This window comes from Sturnira hondurensis, unplaced genomic scaffold (assembly GCF_014824575.4).
Source record: "Sturnira hondurensis isolate 20B ecotype Veracruz unplaced genomic scaffold, ASM1482457v3 Scaffold0004248, whole genome shotgun sequence".
Taxonomy (NCBI): Eukaryota; Metazoa; Chordata; class Mammalia; order Chiroptera; family Phyllostomidae; genus Sturnira; species Sturnira hondurensis.
The window spans coordinates 530,227-547,505 of NW_028076879.1; the positions used below are offsets into that span (position 1 = coordinate 530,227).

A 17,279-nucleotide genomic window follows, 5' to 3' on the forward strand; every position below is an offset into this window, starting at 1 on the left:
CTGCTCCAAGGAAGCCCGGCATGCTCTGCCATGGTGCTGCCCCCTGGTCAGAGAACTGTGAAACCCCATGAGGGGAGGGAGGGTGGTGCGTGCTCTTTACTCAGCACTCCTAGGCCCATGGCAGGTATTCCAGGACTATCTGACCCATAGGAGAAGAAACGATCTCTGTGTCTAGCCCTCCCTTCCCAGGGCCCACCTGATACCTCCCCTGTTAGCTCCTGCACCTTTTTAGTGTCTGATGGCAAACGTGCCCTGGGAGGTCCTTCTCTTTTCACTGACACTCATTTGCCATAGGACAGGACTATCAACTGAGCCCCCACTGAGTTTAACGAGCAGAGTGTTTGCACAGCCCCTATTTGGGACCCAGCACAGAGTGGGAGAATGTGCTCTCTCACGCCACCAAGTCAACATGCATAGCTCTCTTGACTCCATTTCTGGCTCTAGGCAAAACCTTCCCACTTCTGCCCTCTGCAGAAATCCCACAATGGACAGGAGGCAGGGTTCTTCCAGCACCTCAAATGCTCAGTGCCCATGCTCCCCTGACATGGCATCCAAAGCCCACTCACTGTCTGTGCCAGTCTTGAAGTCCCCGGTCCTCTTCACAGTACACGAAGATGCAGCCATACCTAGAAGGGGCCAGGAGGACTTCACATCGACTGTCCTGTGGACATTCCCTGTGTCCTGTGACATGTCATGTGAAAGTCCTACTGCCCAATGGAGAATAGGTCTGGAGTGCCGCTCCATGGACTGCTTGTTGCACTGACAATGGAGGGTCCATGTCCAAAAATGTGACTATACCTATTGTGCCTTCTAACATACTTGCTGCATGAAACAAGCCTCAAGCAATCTGATCCCAGCCATCTGAAGGAGTACACAGCCCCTCTTTCACCCTGGCATTTCCTCTCTGGCTTCACCCAGGACAGGCAACCTTAACGGAATCTGCAATCTCCTTTGCTAAAGAGAAAAGGGTTCAGCCCCAGCATTTCCTATGGTGCCTGGAGCACAGCAGGAAATCAGACAGAAGCTTCGTCATGAGTGAGGGAAAAGGAATAAGTAGCACAAGTGCATCCTCTCCAGCAGACCTCTGCACAGCCAGACACCCAGAGAGCACTTTGCAGGGAGGAGCCCACCAAAGCCCCGTGAGAACCCAGTGAGGTGGGTCCTCTGTTCAGTCCACAGGTTGATGCATGGATCTGAAGCCTCCCAGCAAGGTGGTGGCTGGATAAGAATGGTGCGGTGGAGGGGCAGGGTGCTCACCTCAGGAACAGCTGGTCCAACACCTGTTGGGTGGTAGCAAATGTTCTGTAATGGTGCAGAAACGTGGAGACAAAGGTGCGGTCCTTGCCCAGAAAGGCAGTCACCAGGTATTCCAGCAGTCTGTCCAGCCAGTGTACTTGGCTGGTTTGCAGCACACAGGACTTCTTTCCATGCAGGGTGGGAGGTTTCTCGCCCTGGTGTGGGATGGAGGAGGGACAGGCAGTGAGAGGCAGCATCCTGAGCTGCTGGGTGGGTTGGGTCTGTAGCCCAGAAAGAAGCTGCAATCCCTGAGGTATTGTTCTCGTGATGTGAGACACGAGGGCTCTCAGGAGTGGAAAGGCTCATGACAGAGAAAGAACAGGTGAGGAGTGAAGAAACATGTTAGCATTCAAGGTCATTTTCTTAGTGGAGAATGGGTGGACCCACCTGTACTAGGTGTCGTTCTGGGGTGGGGGTGTTGGACACTACTTCCCATTGTGTGAGGGGAACACAGAGGCTTTTCCTGGGTCAGATGGGTCAGGGTAGGAGGACTTTGGGGCTGTTCAAGGCAGCACTGTTGACATGGCAACAGAAGGGGATCCAGTCCTGTCCCATCCAGGGGAGAATTGGGTCACTTTGGTCACCAATCAGCATCCTGACCTATTCCTCAAGACAGGGATGCCCTTGCTTTCAACCTGTGGGGGCCACCAAGGTGCGTTTCCCCTGAGCAGCACAGGCAGAGAAACAGGCTTGGCGGCACCAGTCCCATCTCCTTCTGCTGAAGAGCATCTCTCGTCCCTCAACTCCATGATGTGTGAAACTGGCAGTAGGTGGGCAAGGATTGTCAGGCCCTTGGGGACATGTGCAGATAGGCATTCAGAAAGGAAAGTGTTGAATTCTGACCAAGACAGAGGCAGAGGTAGATACAGAGTGCCTCCTCGCACACCCAAAACAAGGACAACAAGAGTTAAAAAAAAAACAGCCAGAAAAAACTGCCAGGAAACTGCACTGTATGGAAGTCTGACAACCAAGCAGTTAGAGAAGAAACATTCGCCCAGAACAGTAGCAGGGAAGGAGACAGGCAGCCAGGGTGGACAGGACTTTCAGCAAAGCGGACGGCTTCTGGCAGAGTGAACAGTCCCACATTTGCATGCAGTCCAACTGAGAGAAACAACTGGGGACTGAGACAGACTGAGCAACCCAGGGTTCCAACATGCGGAAAGAAACTTCAAAACCTGTGCCTGAGAAAAACCTGTGTGTGTTATGGCCAAGGGAGAAGCTCTCAGCTTCACAGGAGAATTCTTTGGAGAGACCCACAGGGTGTTAGAATGTACACAAACTCACCTACCCAGGAGTCAACACCAGAAGGCTCAATGTGCTTGTGGGTAGCTGTGGAAGTCACTGAAAACTTGCCGAGAACTGGGCACACGGCCTTGTTTCCTCTAGGACTTCTTTCCCACAAACAGCACCATAACACAGAGACTTAGGTTGCCTCACCCTGGTGAACACTTAAGCCTCACCCCCCTCACCGTGGCAAACACCTAAGGCTCCCCTCTTAACAAGTACAAAGTGCACTGAGAGAAAGAAAAGGCCCAAATGAAAGAACGGATGAAAACTCCAGGAAAAAATCCATTGAAGCCCTGAAGAGATAGCCAACCTATCACATGCAGAGTTCAAAACACTGCTAATCAGGATGCTCAAACAATTGGCTGAGTGTGGTCAAAAAAGAGAGGAAAAACTGAAGGCTACAAAAAGTGAAATAAAGGCAAATGCACAGGGAACCAACAGTGACAGGAAGGAAACCAGGATTCAAATTGACGGTTTCCACAAGAGAATAAACAAACATTCAAGCAGAACACAATGAAGAAACAGGAATTCAAGAAAATTACAAATGAGGAGAGGGTTAGGAACCTGAGAGGCTTGAAAGGCTCCATCATCTGAATCCTAGGGGTGCCAGAAGGAGAAGAGCAAGAGCAAGAATTGGAAAATGTATTTGGAAAAGTAATGAAGGAACACTTTTCCAATCTAGCAAAGGAAATGGACTTCCAGGAAGTACAGAAAGTACAGGAAGTTCAAAGAGTCCCAAAGAAGTTGGACCCACGGAAGTACAGAACAATGCACATCCTACTTAAATTAAACAAGATTAGAGAGAAGGAGAGAATCTTAAAAGCAACAAGAGAAGAGAAGTCATTTTCCTACAGAAAAAATTTCCATGAGACCATCAGCTGATTTCTCAAAAGAAACCATACAGGCAGAAAGGCGCTGGAAAGAGGTATTCCAAATCATCAAAGGCCAGCACGTACATGCAAGATTTCCCTATCTAGAAAATCTACCATATACAATGGAAGGGCATGTAAAGTGCTTCCCACATAAGGTCAAGTTAAAGCAGTTCATTATCACCAAACCTTTGTTCTAGCAAATGTTCAAGGGACTTATCTAAGAAAAAGGAGATGATCAAAACCACACACAGTAAAATGATAACAAACACACAGCTGTCCACAACCCAACCTAAACAAAGCCAAAAGAAAAAAAAGTTAGCAAACAAGTAGAAAAGGAACAAAATCACAGAAATGATGATCATGTGGAGGGTGATGAGCCGGGAGGAGGAGAGGGCGAATATGGAAAAGGTACAGGGAATGAGAAACATAAATGGCAGGTAGAAAAGAGACAGGGGGTGGGTTAAGAATAGTATAGGAAATGTAAAAGCCAAAGAGCTTCTATGTACAACCTGGTCCCATGAATTAAGTGGGTGGGATGCAGGTTGAATGGGGGCTGCGGGGAGAAGAGGGAAAAAGCATGGAAAATGGGACAAATGTAAGAGCATAATAGATAAAATATGTTTAAAAGAAAATAATCAAGGAAAGATTTTGGGAAAATGCCCAAATACTCTTGACTGCACACAAGGTGAACTGGTAAGCAAGCCTGCTTTCTACAGTACTCCTCCAGCTATGCAGTCAGTGCTTTTGCCTCTGAGCCATTAGGGGCTGGACAGTGAGGGTGGGTTGGGGAGCAGATGCGGACCCAGGTCCCTTTGGGGACAGGACTCTAGGGGGAGCTCAGGAGAGTAGCCAAGAGGCTTAAGGCACCCGTGGGCCCTTTATAATGTATGGGATTCTGGAGTTTGGGTCCAATGGGCCCCTACACTCACCTGGAAACCTGGCTGCGCACTGCTGGATGTATGGTTCCCTTGAATCTCTTGCAGGGGGGTGAAGTGGAAGCTCCCATCCATGAGCTCCTTTCCATTCTCCTGGGAGGAGCTGTGTGAAGACAGTAGCCAGACACCAGGCACAAAATTTGGAGCCCTGTCTTTGCTGGTTGTCAGACCCTTGTGACTCTCCCCTCCAGAAGCTGGAGGGCCCAATCAGTGCACCCAATTTCTCTCTCTCTCTCTCTCTCTCTCTGTCTCTCTCTCTCTCTCCCTCTCTCTCTGTCTCTCTCTCGCACACACACACACACACAAACACACACACACACACTCTCTCTCTCTTTCTCTCTCTCACACACACACACACCCTGGTCTTCTGCTCTGGACCAGACCTCTTGGCAAGCACCTCACCCCCTGCCTCCCCTGTCCTGTTGTGTCATCATGACAGGACCCCTGGGTTATCTGCTGCCCAGCAACTTGTTCCTGCCTGGGGGAGTCCTTCTTGCATATGCCCTTTACCCTCACAGAAAGAGGAAGTGGCGTGGGCTGCCTGAGGAAGTTCCCCCAGAGCTGGCCTGACCTGGACTGGATTGAGTGAGGCTGACTTTTGTTATCTTAGGGGATCTTCTGGGAAAGGGATTTAGACATCGGGAGTGAGGGTTGAGCCAATGTCTGCAGAATTCAGAAAATCTCTCAGTGAGGGCTCTCCAGAAGCAAGAACTCCGACGTGAGGGGGCAAAGCAGGAGAACATCTTGTGTGGTCAACAAACTCTTGACCAGGGAGCCAGCTGTGGGGCTGTTGTTAGTCCTTGGCTGCCTGGATACTGAGTTCCAAGTTCTACAGGGAAGTGACCTCACTTCCAGGTATGGGCTTCCCCTACTTCCCTTGTTGAATAATAGCCATCTCAGTCATCCTGTGGGCCTCTGCCTGCTCACCTGCCTTCTCCAGGGGACAACCTATGTGTCCCTGGTACCTCCAGCTCAGCGCTCTCCACAAAATCCTAGAAGGTCTGGGCACAGCCAGGGTTCAAGAGCTGAGGAGAGAGACCTGGCTTCAGACTCAACTCTTCATTCTGACCTCTTCTTCATCCCCAGTGAGCCCCTAGGGCCCTCAGGGCCCATCTCTCTCCTGCCTGTACAGTAGGAAGGAACCTGCTCCTTAGGGACATCGCACACCTGGGGCATAATAGCTGTCAAGTTGGCTCCAGGCTCTAACATGTCTGTAGTGCCTTTCTTTTCCTTTTCTTTCACCTATCTGTGTCTGATTTTGTTGTCATGTAACCCGTTGTCACTTCATGGGGCGACAGAGACACAGAGATGTGACTGTGTGTGCACAGGCCTGCCAGTGCTTTTTTTCCAGGATGAAGTTCAGAAAAGTGTTCTCTGTCACAGGGCATGAGGAGGCTGTCAGCTGTAGAGAGGGCAACTCCAGCCTTGGTATATGGAGACAGTTTTTTAGTCAACTTGGTCATATGACTTTGAATACTCATGTGCATAGAAAGCTGAGACGTGGGTAGTCATTGCTGTCATTGCCCTGAGTGCCACCCTCCCCTCTTTCACCCTCCAGTGAAAGTTCCATAGCATTTTATAAGCATTGGAGATCCTTAGTTGTAACTGTGAAAACTAAGGTAGTCTTTGATGGCCTTCAGGTAGTAATGAATTAGCCTTAATACCAGATTGTGTAAGTTTGTGGGGGGGAAGTAAACTTTTAAGGTTAATTATATAAAAAATCTTATGCAAAAAGTAATAGAAACAGGGATATTAGTAATAACAATGATTGTGTCATCTAAAAATGTAAAATAGGATTGGAAAACTAATAGAAACAAGGATATTTATATAATATAATATATGTATATTTATATATATATTATATAATATATAATAGGGATATTATTAATATTAATATTTGCCTCCCATATAGAAATAGAATTCTGAGAAAAAGAGAAATCAGAGGGAATGAACATTTAAAGAAATAATGTTCACAGATTATTTAAAAAGGAAATGTAGTAGAAACATCTTTAGAATGAAGGAGTACATGAATTTCCTGAAAAAGTTAAAAAACGTCTGAGGTCAGTTTAGTGGAATTTAGCAACAGTGCTAAGAGGACATTTTAAGCTTCCAGAGTAAGAGAGAGAATCCCTGACAAAGGACCATCTATAACACCGAATTTTGATTTCTCCACAACATGCTAGATGCAAGGGGACAATTAAATCGTATGTGTAGAGCAGGAAAGAAAATTACTTTAAATATAAAAATTAATGTATGTCCTAAGAGTCACTTAAATTTGATGTCATCATAGAACTATTTTCACTTATACACAGCTTAAGATGTTCTCCAGAGACATATCTACCTTGGATACTCTCTTGAAGAAAGTACTCAGGTTGGAAGACAAAAGTAATCAGGATAATGATGCAAGTGTTATGACAAGTTGGGAGAAAGATAAGTTAGCCAAGTTTCGTCTTGATGAAAAGAATGCATAAAACGTCTGAAATACTAGGTAGCGTCAACACTGTCCAGTGGATGACAGTCTAGGACGATGGGACATGAGACCATGTTAAAGCACTCGTCCTGCTGGGGGAAAAGAGAGATGTGTTGAAGAAATCCATGGCAGTAAATTTCAATGCAAGCATTTTAAGACAAGGCATCCTGGCTAGTAAAATAGAATGGGTAAACTAATTCATCTTTGCAAAACAAAGGGACCTATTTAATGAGCAACAGTAAACCATAAGAAAAAATAAGGAGAATATTTGGTCAATGGAAGTTATTGTTTGCTTTTTCAGACATACTATGTCAGTATCTAGCAGGTAACACCCAGCCTTTTAAGCAAAATGAAATGCTAGCATGCACTATGCCACATAGGAAGTCTTAATAAATTCTGAAGAAAAAAATACATGTTTGTCCTCCATTCAGATGACAGATAATGCATAAAACAAAAATGTTCTCTAACCATCATGCACTAAGGTAAGATGTTAATAATAACAGGATAGCTTTCAAATGACCAAATATCTGAAAATTTTAAGAAGGTATTACTAAGTATGAAGTGAAATCTATACTATGTAAACCTTGTGTACAAAAAGAAACCATGAGTGAAATTATTGAATATTGACAGTTAAAGTAAATAAAGAAAAGCTACAAATCAAAAGCAGTAAAATATTGAGAGAGAATTCTAGTTTTAAAAAGAAAATAATAATGAAGAAAAACTATAGTTGCAAGAAAGATGTAAGTATCCAAATTATAAACTAGAGTGAGATCCAAAGTGTCCTTAAAGAAAATGGAGGGGAAAAGTTAATGGTAGAAACCAGTAAAAGAAAGAACTGCAAACCGCCCTTTAACAAACTAAAAACTTGTTCTCTGAAAAGATGGGTGAAATAAACAGATTTCTAGACACACTGACCAAGAAAGAGGAGAAGGATCCTGTGTACATATCTCCAACAAATCAGGTGAAAACAACCAGTTCTTTGAAAGAAAATGTAATACCTTACTCTGAAGGAAGATATAACTGAAGAGTTCTCTTAAGGAAATGCACAGAAAACCAATAGTGATGGAAAGAAAAGTGGAACTCAAATCAATGGAGTGGACCAGAAGGAAGAAAAAAACATCCAACCAGAAAAGAATAAAGAAACATGAATTCAAAAAAATTGGGAGAGGCTTAGGAACCTCCAGGACATCTTTAAACGTTCCAACATCCGAATTATAGGGGTACCAGAAGGGGAAAAGAAACAGCGTGTGAAAAACATATTTGAACAAATAATAAAGTAGAACTTCCCCAGTCTGGCAAAGGAAATAGACTTCCAGGAAATCCAGGAAGCTCAGAGAGTCCCAAAGAAGTTGGACCCAAGGAGGAACTCACCAAGGCACATCATAAATACATTAGCCAAGATTAAAATGAAGGAGAGAATCCTAGAAGCAGCAAGAGATAAGGGGACAGTAACCTACAAAGGAGTTCCCATCAGACTGTCAGCTGATTTCTCAAAAGAGACCTTATAGGCAAGAAGGGGCTGGAAAGAAGTATTCCAAGTCATGAAATCCAAAGACCTACATCCAAGATTGCTCTATTCAGCAAAGCTCTCATTTAGAATGGAAGGACTAATAAAGTGCTTCTCAGATAAGATCAAATTCAAGGAGTTCATCATCACCAAGCCCTTATTCTATGAAATGTTAAAGGGACTTATCTAACAAAAAGAAGATGAAAAATATTAACAGTGAAAGGACAGCAAACTTACAGTTATCAACAACCACACCTAAAACAAAAGCAAACCAAGAGGACAGCTAGATCAGGAGTGGAACCATAGAAATGAAGATCACATGGAGGGTTAGCAACAGGGGAGTGGGAGGAGGAGAAGGGGGGAGAAGGTACAGAAAATAGCATAGACAGTAGGTGGAAAATAGATAGGGGAGGGCAAGAATAGTAGGGGAAATATAGAATCTAAAGAACTTGAGACACGTGGTCATAAACTAAAGTGGGGAATTGTGGGGGGGGTGCAGAATGTAGGGGAATGAAGGGGGGAATAGAACAACAACTATAATGGTATAAACAATAAAATATATTTTAAAAAAAGAAAAGAAATCGAACTTGTCGTTAAGACATTCTAATGAAGAACATCCAGGCCCAGATGGTTTCTTTGGAGATTTGAACATAAGAAATAAACAGACACTTCACTGAAGAGGCTATACCAGTGTCAAATACGTAATTGACAAGTTCGACATAGTAAGCCATTAGGGAAGGGTTAATTCAGCCACAATGAGACATACTACTACACATTTGTCAGAGTAACTAACAGTGATAAAAAGCCATGATAACACTGAATGCTGGTGAGGATGTTGCGAAACTGTATCACTCATAGAGCACTGGTAAAAATGTTAAGTATTACTGCCAGTCTGTAAAGTACTCTGGTCATTTCTTATAAAATTAAATGTGCAACCCAGCAGTTCCTCCTGTGGGCACTTATTTCAGAGAAATAAAACTTATGTTCACTCAAAAACCTTTACACAAATGCCTATGGAAGCTGTATGTTAAAACTAACAAGCTATATCTTAAATCCCTTGCTGGGATTAATATGTAGAATTTGTAAGAAACATGTGAAATGAAGACAGGAAGAAAACTCAGAATGAAAAAGTGTAAAGTAAATGAAAAGAGAATTTCATAAAGGGAAACCCAAATTGTTAGCCCGTTATAAAGAGATGTTAAATCTCACCTGCAGTCAGAGAAATAATGGGGGCTCTTTACCCAATCAGAATGCCAATGGAATGTGATGACACCTAGTGTTGGTGAGAATATGGAGAAAATGGGAGCATTGTGTTCTGTGGTAAGGCTGTTAAGTAGTGTAGCAATCAGAAGGGCCATCTGCAAGTACTGAGCAAAATTAAAATTAAAGATATGTATATTTGGCCCTGGTTGGTGTGGCTCAGTGTATTGAGCACTGGCCTACAAACCAAAGGGTTGCTGCTTTAATTCCCAGTCGGGGCATGTGCTTGGGTTGCAGGCCAGGTACCCAGTAGGGGGCACGTGAAAGGCAACCACACATTAATGTTTCTCTCCCTCTCTTGCTTTCTCCCTTCTACTCTGTCTAAAAATTAATAAATAAAATATTAAAAGTATATATGTATACTTGAATACAAACATATATATATAATTTTGCCATGTACCAACTGGGATTTTTTTGATGTTCTATATCAGGATATATACTATATATATATACATATAGTCCTCGTCAGGTGGCTCAGTCGTTTGAAGCATCATTCAATCCATACACTAAAGATTTTGGGTTTGATCCCTAGTAAGGGCATGTACAGGAGGCAACTCATTGATATTACTCTCTCACATTGATGATTCTCTCTCTCTCTCTCTCTCTCTCTGTGTTTGTCTCTGTCTGTCTTCCTTCCTTCCTCTCTAAAATCAATTTAAAAATCTCATCTTCAGGCGAAGATTAAAATTTTTAAAATTATATATACTTATATAAGTATGTACATATATAGATATTGATTCATCTCTATCTATCTGTCTATGTCTCTTCCTATATATAGGAGTGCCATCTATCTCCTGATACCTAGAATTCTGTTTCTGGGCGTATACCTCACATAAAATGTCTTAAGGTCCATAGAGAAACATGCACAGGCTGGATATGACAACATGGTTTGTATGAAGTTAGGTGTTCATTACCTGGGGAAATGGATAAATAAAAGCTGGCGGATGCATACATTTCTTAAAAGAAGTATCACTTGCCCTAGGGTCCACAGTTCTCTAGACATGGGCACACAAGAGCAAGCTAAGACCTGGTCAGGAAAATATTTTCACCATGCGTGTGGTCCCACTATGGTCATTTGAACTCTGCGTGCTCCCCTGAAATCGAGCACTGCCTCGTGTGGCAGGCTCTGTGCTGTGCCTTCCCATGTAATCCCACTGAGTAAAAAGGAGTAGATGATTCTTCCTGTACACCGCACTTCAGAAAACATACCAAAGAGCATTAAGAATCACCATAGAAGAACCTATAGCATAGGCCTCTCATTCTCAGGCTTGAATTAATTATTTTTGAAATAACATTCTCACAGCTGGCACACGTGGGAAAAGGCAGGTCTCCTGAGTCAAAAGATATCCCCTAAGAGTTTAAGAGCATAAACCCAGCTCTTCAGGTCAGCATTACTGGGTGGAAATGGGCCATTGGAAATATTTGCCCAAATAGACAGGAAAAAAAAATAATAGCTGGAATAAGGGGATTCCAAATACCTACATTAGCCTTTTTATGAATACTTTTCTACGGACAAAAACATTCTCCTGTGATGTTAATTATGTTCTATATTAACAACATAGCTAATAAATTCATGTGACGTCATGGAATATTGCAAAGTTCTCATTTCTCCACATCCTCTCCAGCACTTGTTGATTTTTTTTTCAAAATTTTTATTTAATTATTTTTCAAGTACAGTTTTCCCATCCCACCCCCTGTGCCCACCACTCCCTCCCATTTCCACCCTTTAAGTTTGTTGCCCATGTATCCTTTATATATGTTCCTCTAAATCCCTCCCCTATTTCCCCTGAAATTCCCTCCCCTCTCCCGTCTGGTCACTGTCAGCCTGTTCTCTATTTCAGTGTCTTTGGTTAGATTTTGGTTGCTTGTTTGTTTTGTTGTTTAGCTTCCTGTTAAAGGTGAGATCATATGATATTTGTCCTTCAACACCTGGCTTATTTCACTCAGCATAATGCTTTCCAGTTCCATCCATGATGTTGCAAAAGGTAGGAGCTCCTTCTTTCTTTCTGCAGCATAAAATTCCATTGTGTGTATGTACCATAGTTTTTTGATACATTCATTTACTGATGGCACCTAGGTTGCTTCCAACTCTTGGTTATTTTAAATTGTGGTGCTATGAACATTGGGGTGCATAGGTTCTATTGGACTGGTGCTCCAGGGTTCTTAGGATATACTCCTAACAGTGGAATTGCTGGATCAAAAAGCACATTCATTTTTAGTTTTCTGAGAAAATTCCATACTGTTTTCCATAATACTTGTACCAGTCTGCAATCCCACCAACAGTGGACCAGAGTCCCCTTTTCCCCACACCCTCTCCAACATTTGTTGTTTATTGCTTTGTTTTTGATAGCCATTCTCACCAGTGTAAACTGGTATCTCATTGTGGTTTTAATTTGCATCTCTCTGATAGCAAGCAATATTGAGCATCTCTTCATGTGTCTCTGGATCCTCTGTATATCTTCCTGGGAGAAATGTCTCTTCAAGTCCTTTCCCTATTTTTTAATTGGGTTAGTTGTCTTAGAGTGAAGTCATGTGAGTTTTTTGTATACTTTGGACATTAAATCTTTGTCTGAGGTATCATTGGCAAATATGTTTTCCCATACAGATGGTTGTCTTTTTATTTTAATGCAGTTTTCTTTAGCTGCACAGAAGATTTTAATTTTGATGAGATCCCATTTGTTTATTCTTTCCTTTATATTCCTTGCTCTAGGGTACTTATCAGTAAAAATGTTGCTGCGTGAAATATCTGATATTTTCTTGCCAATGTTCTCCTCTAGGACTTTAATGTTTTCAAGGCATATATTTACGTCTTTTATCCACCTCGAATTTATTTTGGTGTATGATGTAAGTTGGTGCTACAGTTTCATTTTTTTTTTCCATGTAGCTGTCCAGTTCCCCCCACGCAATTTGGTGAAGAGGCTATCTTTACTCCATTTTATGTTATTGACCCCTCTGTCAAATATTAATTGACTGTAGAGAGTTGGGTTTATTTCTGGGCTCTCTGTTCTGTTCCATTGATCTATTGCCTATTTTGATGCCAGTATCAGGCTGTATTGATTACAGTGGCCTTGTAATACAGTTTGATATCAGGTATTGTGATCCCTCCTACTTTGTTCTCTCAGAACATTGCAGCTGCTCTTCGGGGTCTTTTTTGGTTCCCTATAAGTTTTTGAAGTCTTTGTTCTATGTCTGTGAAATATACCATTGGTACTTTAATAGGTATTGCATTGAATCTGTAAATTGTTTTGGGTAGTATGGACATTTGATGATGTTAATTCTTCCAATCCATGAACATGTTATATGTTTCCATTTGTTTGTGGCTTCCTTGATTTCTTTCTTCAGTGTTGTGTAGTTTTCTGAATACAGGTCTTTTATCTCCTTGGTGAGATTTATTCCCAGATATTTTATTTTTGTTTTTGCTATATCAAATGGGATTTTGTCTTGATTTCTGCTTCTGCTGATTCATTGATGGTATACAAAAAAGCCTTTGATTTCTGGATATTGACTTTGTATCCTGCTCTTTTGCCAAATTCATTTATTAGTTCGAGCAGTTTTTTGGTGGAGTCTATAGGATTTTCCATGTACACTATCATGTCATCTGCAAACAATGAAAGTTTTGTTTCCTCCTTTCCAATTGGAATGCCTTTTAATTCCTTTTCTTGCCTAATCGCTGAGGCTAAAACTTTCAATACTATATTCAACAGAAGTGGTGAAAGTGGACAACCTTGTCTTGTTCCTGATCTTAGTGGAAAAGCTTTTAGTTTTTGCCCATTGAGTATGACGTTGGCTGTAGGTCTTTCATATATGGCCTTCGTTATATTGAGGAATGCTCCCTCTATTTCCACTTTGCTGAGTACCTTTATCATAAATGGGTGTTGTACCTTATCAAAAGCTTTTCCCACATCTATTGATACGACCATGTGGTTTTTGTCCTTGCTTTTGTTCATGTGGTGTATTACATTTACTGATTTGCGGATCTTGAACCATCCTTTCATCCCTGGGATGAATCCCACTTGGTCGTGGTGTATGATCTTTTAAATGTATTGTTAGATGTGATTTGCCAATATTCTGTTGAGGATTTTAGGATCTATGTTCATGAGCGATACTGGCCTGAAGTTTTCTTCCTTTGTTGTGTCTCTATCTGGTTTTGGAATTAGGATGATGCTGGCTTCATAAAAAGAGTTTGGGAGTTTCCCATCATTTTGGATTTTTTGGAATAGTCTGTGAAGAATAGGGGTTAGCTCTTCCTTAAATGCTTTGTAGAATTCTCCTGTGAAACCATTTGGTCCAGGGCTTTGTGTGATGGGAGTTTTTTGATTACTGCTTCAATTTCATTTTCTGTTATTGGTCTTTTCAGGCTTTCTACTTCTTCTTCATTGAGTTTTGGAAGATTATATTTTTATAGAAATTTGTCCATTTCACCTAGGTTTTCAAATTTCTTGGCATACAGTTCTTCATAGTAATTCCTTACAAACACTTCTGTTTCTGTGGTGTCAGTTGTAATCTCTCCTCTTTCATTTCTGATTGTTTTTATTTGGGTCCTCTCTCTTCTTTTCTTGATGAGCCTACTTAACGGCTTGTCTATTTTGTTTATCTTTTCAAAAAACCAACTCTTGGATTAATTGATCCTTAGAATCATGCTTTTAGTCTCTATGTAATTTAATTTTGCTCTGACCTTGCTTATTTCCTTCCTTGTACTTGCTCTGGGCTGTCTTTGTTGTTGTTCTTCGAGTTTTTGCAGGCTTCTGGTTAGGTTGTTTGTTTGAAATGTTTCTATTTCCTTTAGGTAAGCCTGTATTGGTATGAACTTCCCTCTCAGGACTGCCTTCACTGTTTCCCATAAGTTTTGGGTTGTGGTGAATTCATTTTTATTTGTTTCCAGAAACTTTTTGATTTCTTCCCTAATTTCAATCTTCACCCATTCATTTTTTAATAGCATACCATTCAGCCTCCATGATTTTGGGTGTTTTGGATTTTTTCCTGTGGGGTTGGTTTCTAATTTCATTCCGTTGTGGTCAGAGAAAATGCTTGGTATGATTTCCATCTTCTTGAATTTGTTGAGGCTCGTTTTGTGTCCTATCATGTGGTCTATCTTTGAAAATGTTCTATGTGCATTTGAAAAGAATGTGTTTTTAGCTTCTTTGGGATGAAGGGCTCTATATATATCAGTCAAGTCCATTTCATCTAGAGTGTTGTTTAATACTGAAATATATTTTTTGATATTTTGTTTGGAAGATGTGTCCATTTTAGACAGTGGGGTGTTAAAATCCCCTACTATAATTGTATTGCTGTCAATATCTTTCTTAAAGTCTTCTAGGATTTTTCTTATATATTTGGGTGCTCCTATGTTGGGTGCATATATATTTATGATGTTAATGTGTTCTTGGTGGATTCTTCCCTTGAGTAACATAAAGTGTTCTTCTGGGTCTCTGTTTATGGCCCTTTTTTTGAAATGTATTTTGTCTGATATTAGAATTGCTACCCCGGCTTTTTTTTTCTTCTCGGTTTGCATGGAAAGTTTGTTTCCACCCTTTCACTTTTATTCTGTGATACTCTTTTGTCCTGAGGTGGGTCTCCTGTAGTCAGCATATGTGTGGGTCATGCTTCCTCATCCATTCAGCTATTCTATGTCTTCGTACTGGAGCATTTAATCCATTTACATTTAAGGTTATTATTGAAAGGTACTTATTCATTGCCATTTTTGTACCACAGTTCCTCTCTGTCTCTCTCTTTTCCTTCCTTTCCTTAGAGCAGTCCTTTTAGTATTTCTTGTACAGCTGGTTTGGTGGAGGCATATTATTTTAGACATCTTTTGTCTTGGAAGCTCTTTATTTAGCTTTCTATCTTGATTGAGAGCCTTGCTGGGTAAAGTAGCCTTGGTTGTAGGCCTCTGGTTCTCATTACTTGAAATATTTCTTGCCATTCTCTTCTTGCTTAGAGTGTTTCCATTGAGTATTCAGTAACTAACCTTATTGGGGCTCCCTTTTATGCTACTTCCATTTTCTCCCTCACTGCCTTTAAGATTCTCTCTTTGTCTTAGAATTTTGCCATTTTACTGATGATGTGTCTTGAAGTGGGCCTCTTTGGGTTCCTCTTGAATGGGACTCTCTGTGATTCCTGGATTCGTGTCACTTTTTCTCTCATCAAATTAGGAAAATTTTCCATCATTACTCTTTCAAATAGTTTTTCTCTCCCTTGTTCTTCTTATTCTCCTTCTGGTATTCCTATTATTCGGATATTATTATGTTTCATATTATTTTGCATTTCTCTTAGTACCTCTTCATTCTTTTTGAGCCTCTTTTCCCTTTGTTGCTCTTTCTGGGAGGTTCTTTGTACTGTGTCCTCCAACTCTCTGATCCGATCTTCTGCCTCATTGATCCTGCTTTTCATTCCTTCCACTGTGTTCTTCAGTTCCCTAATTGTATTCTTCATTTCCTCTTGTCCTTTGCTGATAGTTTCTATTTCCTTTTTCATGTTCATATAGCTTGCGGAGAGCTCATTGTAGCTCCCCTCTAGTTTCTGGTAGCTCCCCTCTAGTTTCTGGTAGCTCATTGTGAGCTCTTTGAATTTCCTGATAACTAGTGCTTTGAATTCAATATCTGATAGCTGACTTGCCTCTCTTTCATCTGACATGATTTCTGAGACTTCCACCTTTTCTTTCATTTGGGCATTGTTTCTTTTTCTTCCCTTTGCTTATCAGACTCTTCTTGTTAGCTTCAGCTTCTTAAATTGATCTGTTCTGACTCCCTAGGTTTATGGTGTGAACTTCTGTCATAGAATACCTGTGATATTCAGTGGTGCAGTCACCTGCAGGTATGTTGATGTTCTCCGCTTCCACCTACTCCTTTCTTTGTGTGTGTGTGATCACCTGGAGTGGGAGGCAAAAGGTTTATGACAGCAGGAGAGTACTTTATGATATTTACAGCCACAGCCAGTAGAGAAGAGATAGAAGATCCTTATACTCTATATAGTGTTAACTGTAATCTTCCACGAAATTTGCCACTTTTAAAAAAGGATAGACCATAGATCAGTCTCTTGTTGGGGAGGGAAAGCTTTTGAGTTGTGTCTAGAAAGCAGTGAGGTTTTGGGTGGTCAGATTTTGAGGTAAGGTGAGAGTAAAGAATAGTAAATAGACGTAGCATGTGAGCAAGTAGAGTTAATCACTACAGTAATAGAATTCAGGAACCGGTACAGTGGGCTAAGACCCGAGAGATGTGTTTTGAAGTATTTACAGTGGTATAGAAAGTAACAAACAAACAAACAAAGAAACACACAAAAAAGGGCAAGAGAAGTGAGGAAAAAGCAATAAGTTTGGGGTGAATGGAAGAAGGACTAAAACAGGAAAAAAGAAAGGAGAGGAATAGAGAACTGAAAGACACAGCAACAATAAAATTTTAAAAAATGTATGATTACTAACAAAAGTTAAAAAAAAAAGGAAAAAAAAAAAAACCCCTCCTCCCTTGTTGGTTTCAAACTGTCCAATCCGGTTTTTCTGGTTTTGGCAGGACCCCTCTGTGGGCTGGGTTGTAGGCCTAGTTGCACACCTGTGGGCCAGCCAGGCTTCAAGACTGCGATGTGGGCACCCACCCACCTGACAGGCTGCCTGGGTCCCACAGGATCTGGTACTGGTCCTTCCCAGTCCTGTGGCTGGG

At 41.5% G+C, this 17,279-nt stretch overlaps 1 protein-coding gene across 1 annotated transcript in view; it reads right to left on the reverse strand.

The window, feature by feature from the left end:
• The window catches only part of LOC118986258 (olfactory receptor 3A2-like), a 27,591-nt gene extending 21,992 nt beyond the window's left edge, over window positions 1-5,599 (reverse strand). Inside the window, exons 1-4 of the mRNA XM_037045036.1 lie at window positions 5,460-5,599; window positions 4,385-4,493; window positions 1,258-1,451; window positions 567-626 (exon numbers count right to left, since the gene is read on the reverse strand). Coding sequence (XP_036900931.1) covers window positions 567-626; window positions 1,258-1,451; window positions 4,385-4,493; window positions 5,460-5,599 — 503 coding nt within the window. The remainder of the gene's footprint in view (window positions 1-566; window positions 627-1,257; window positions 1,452-4,384; window positions 4,494-5,459) is intronic.
• Window positions 5,600-17,279: the final 11,680 nt, after the last annotated feature.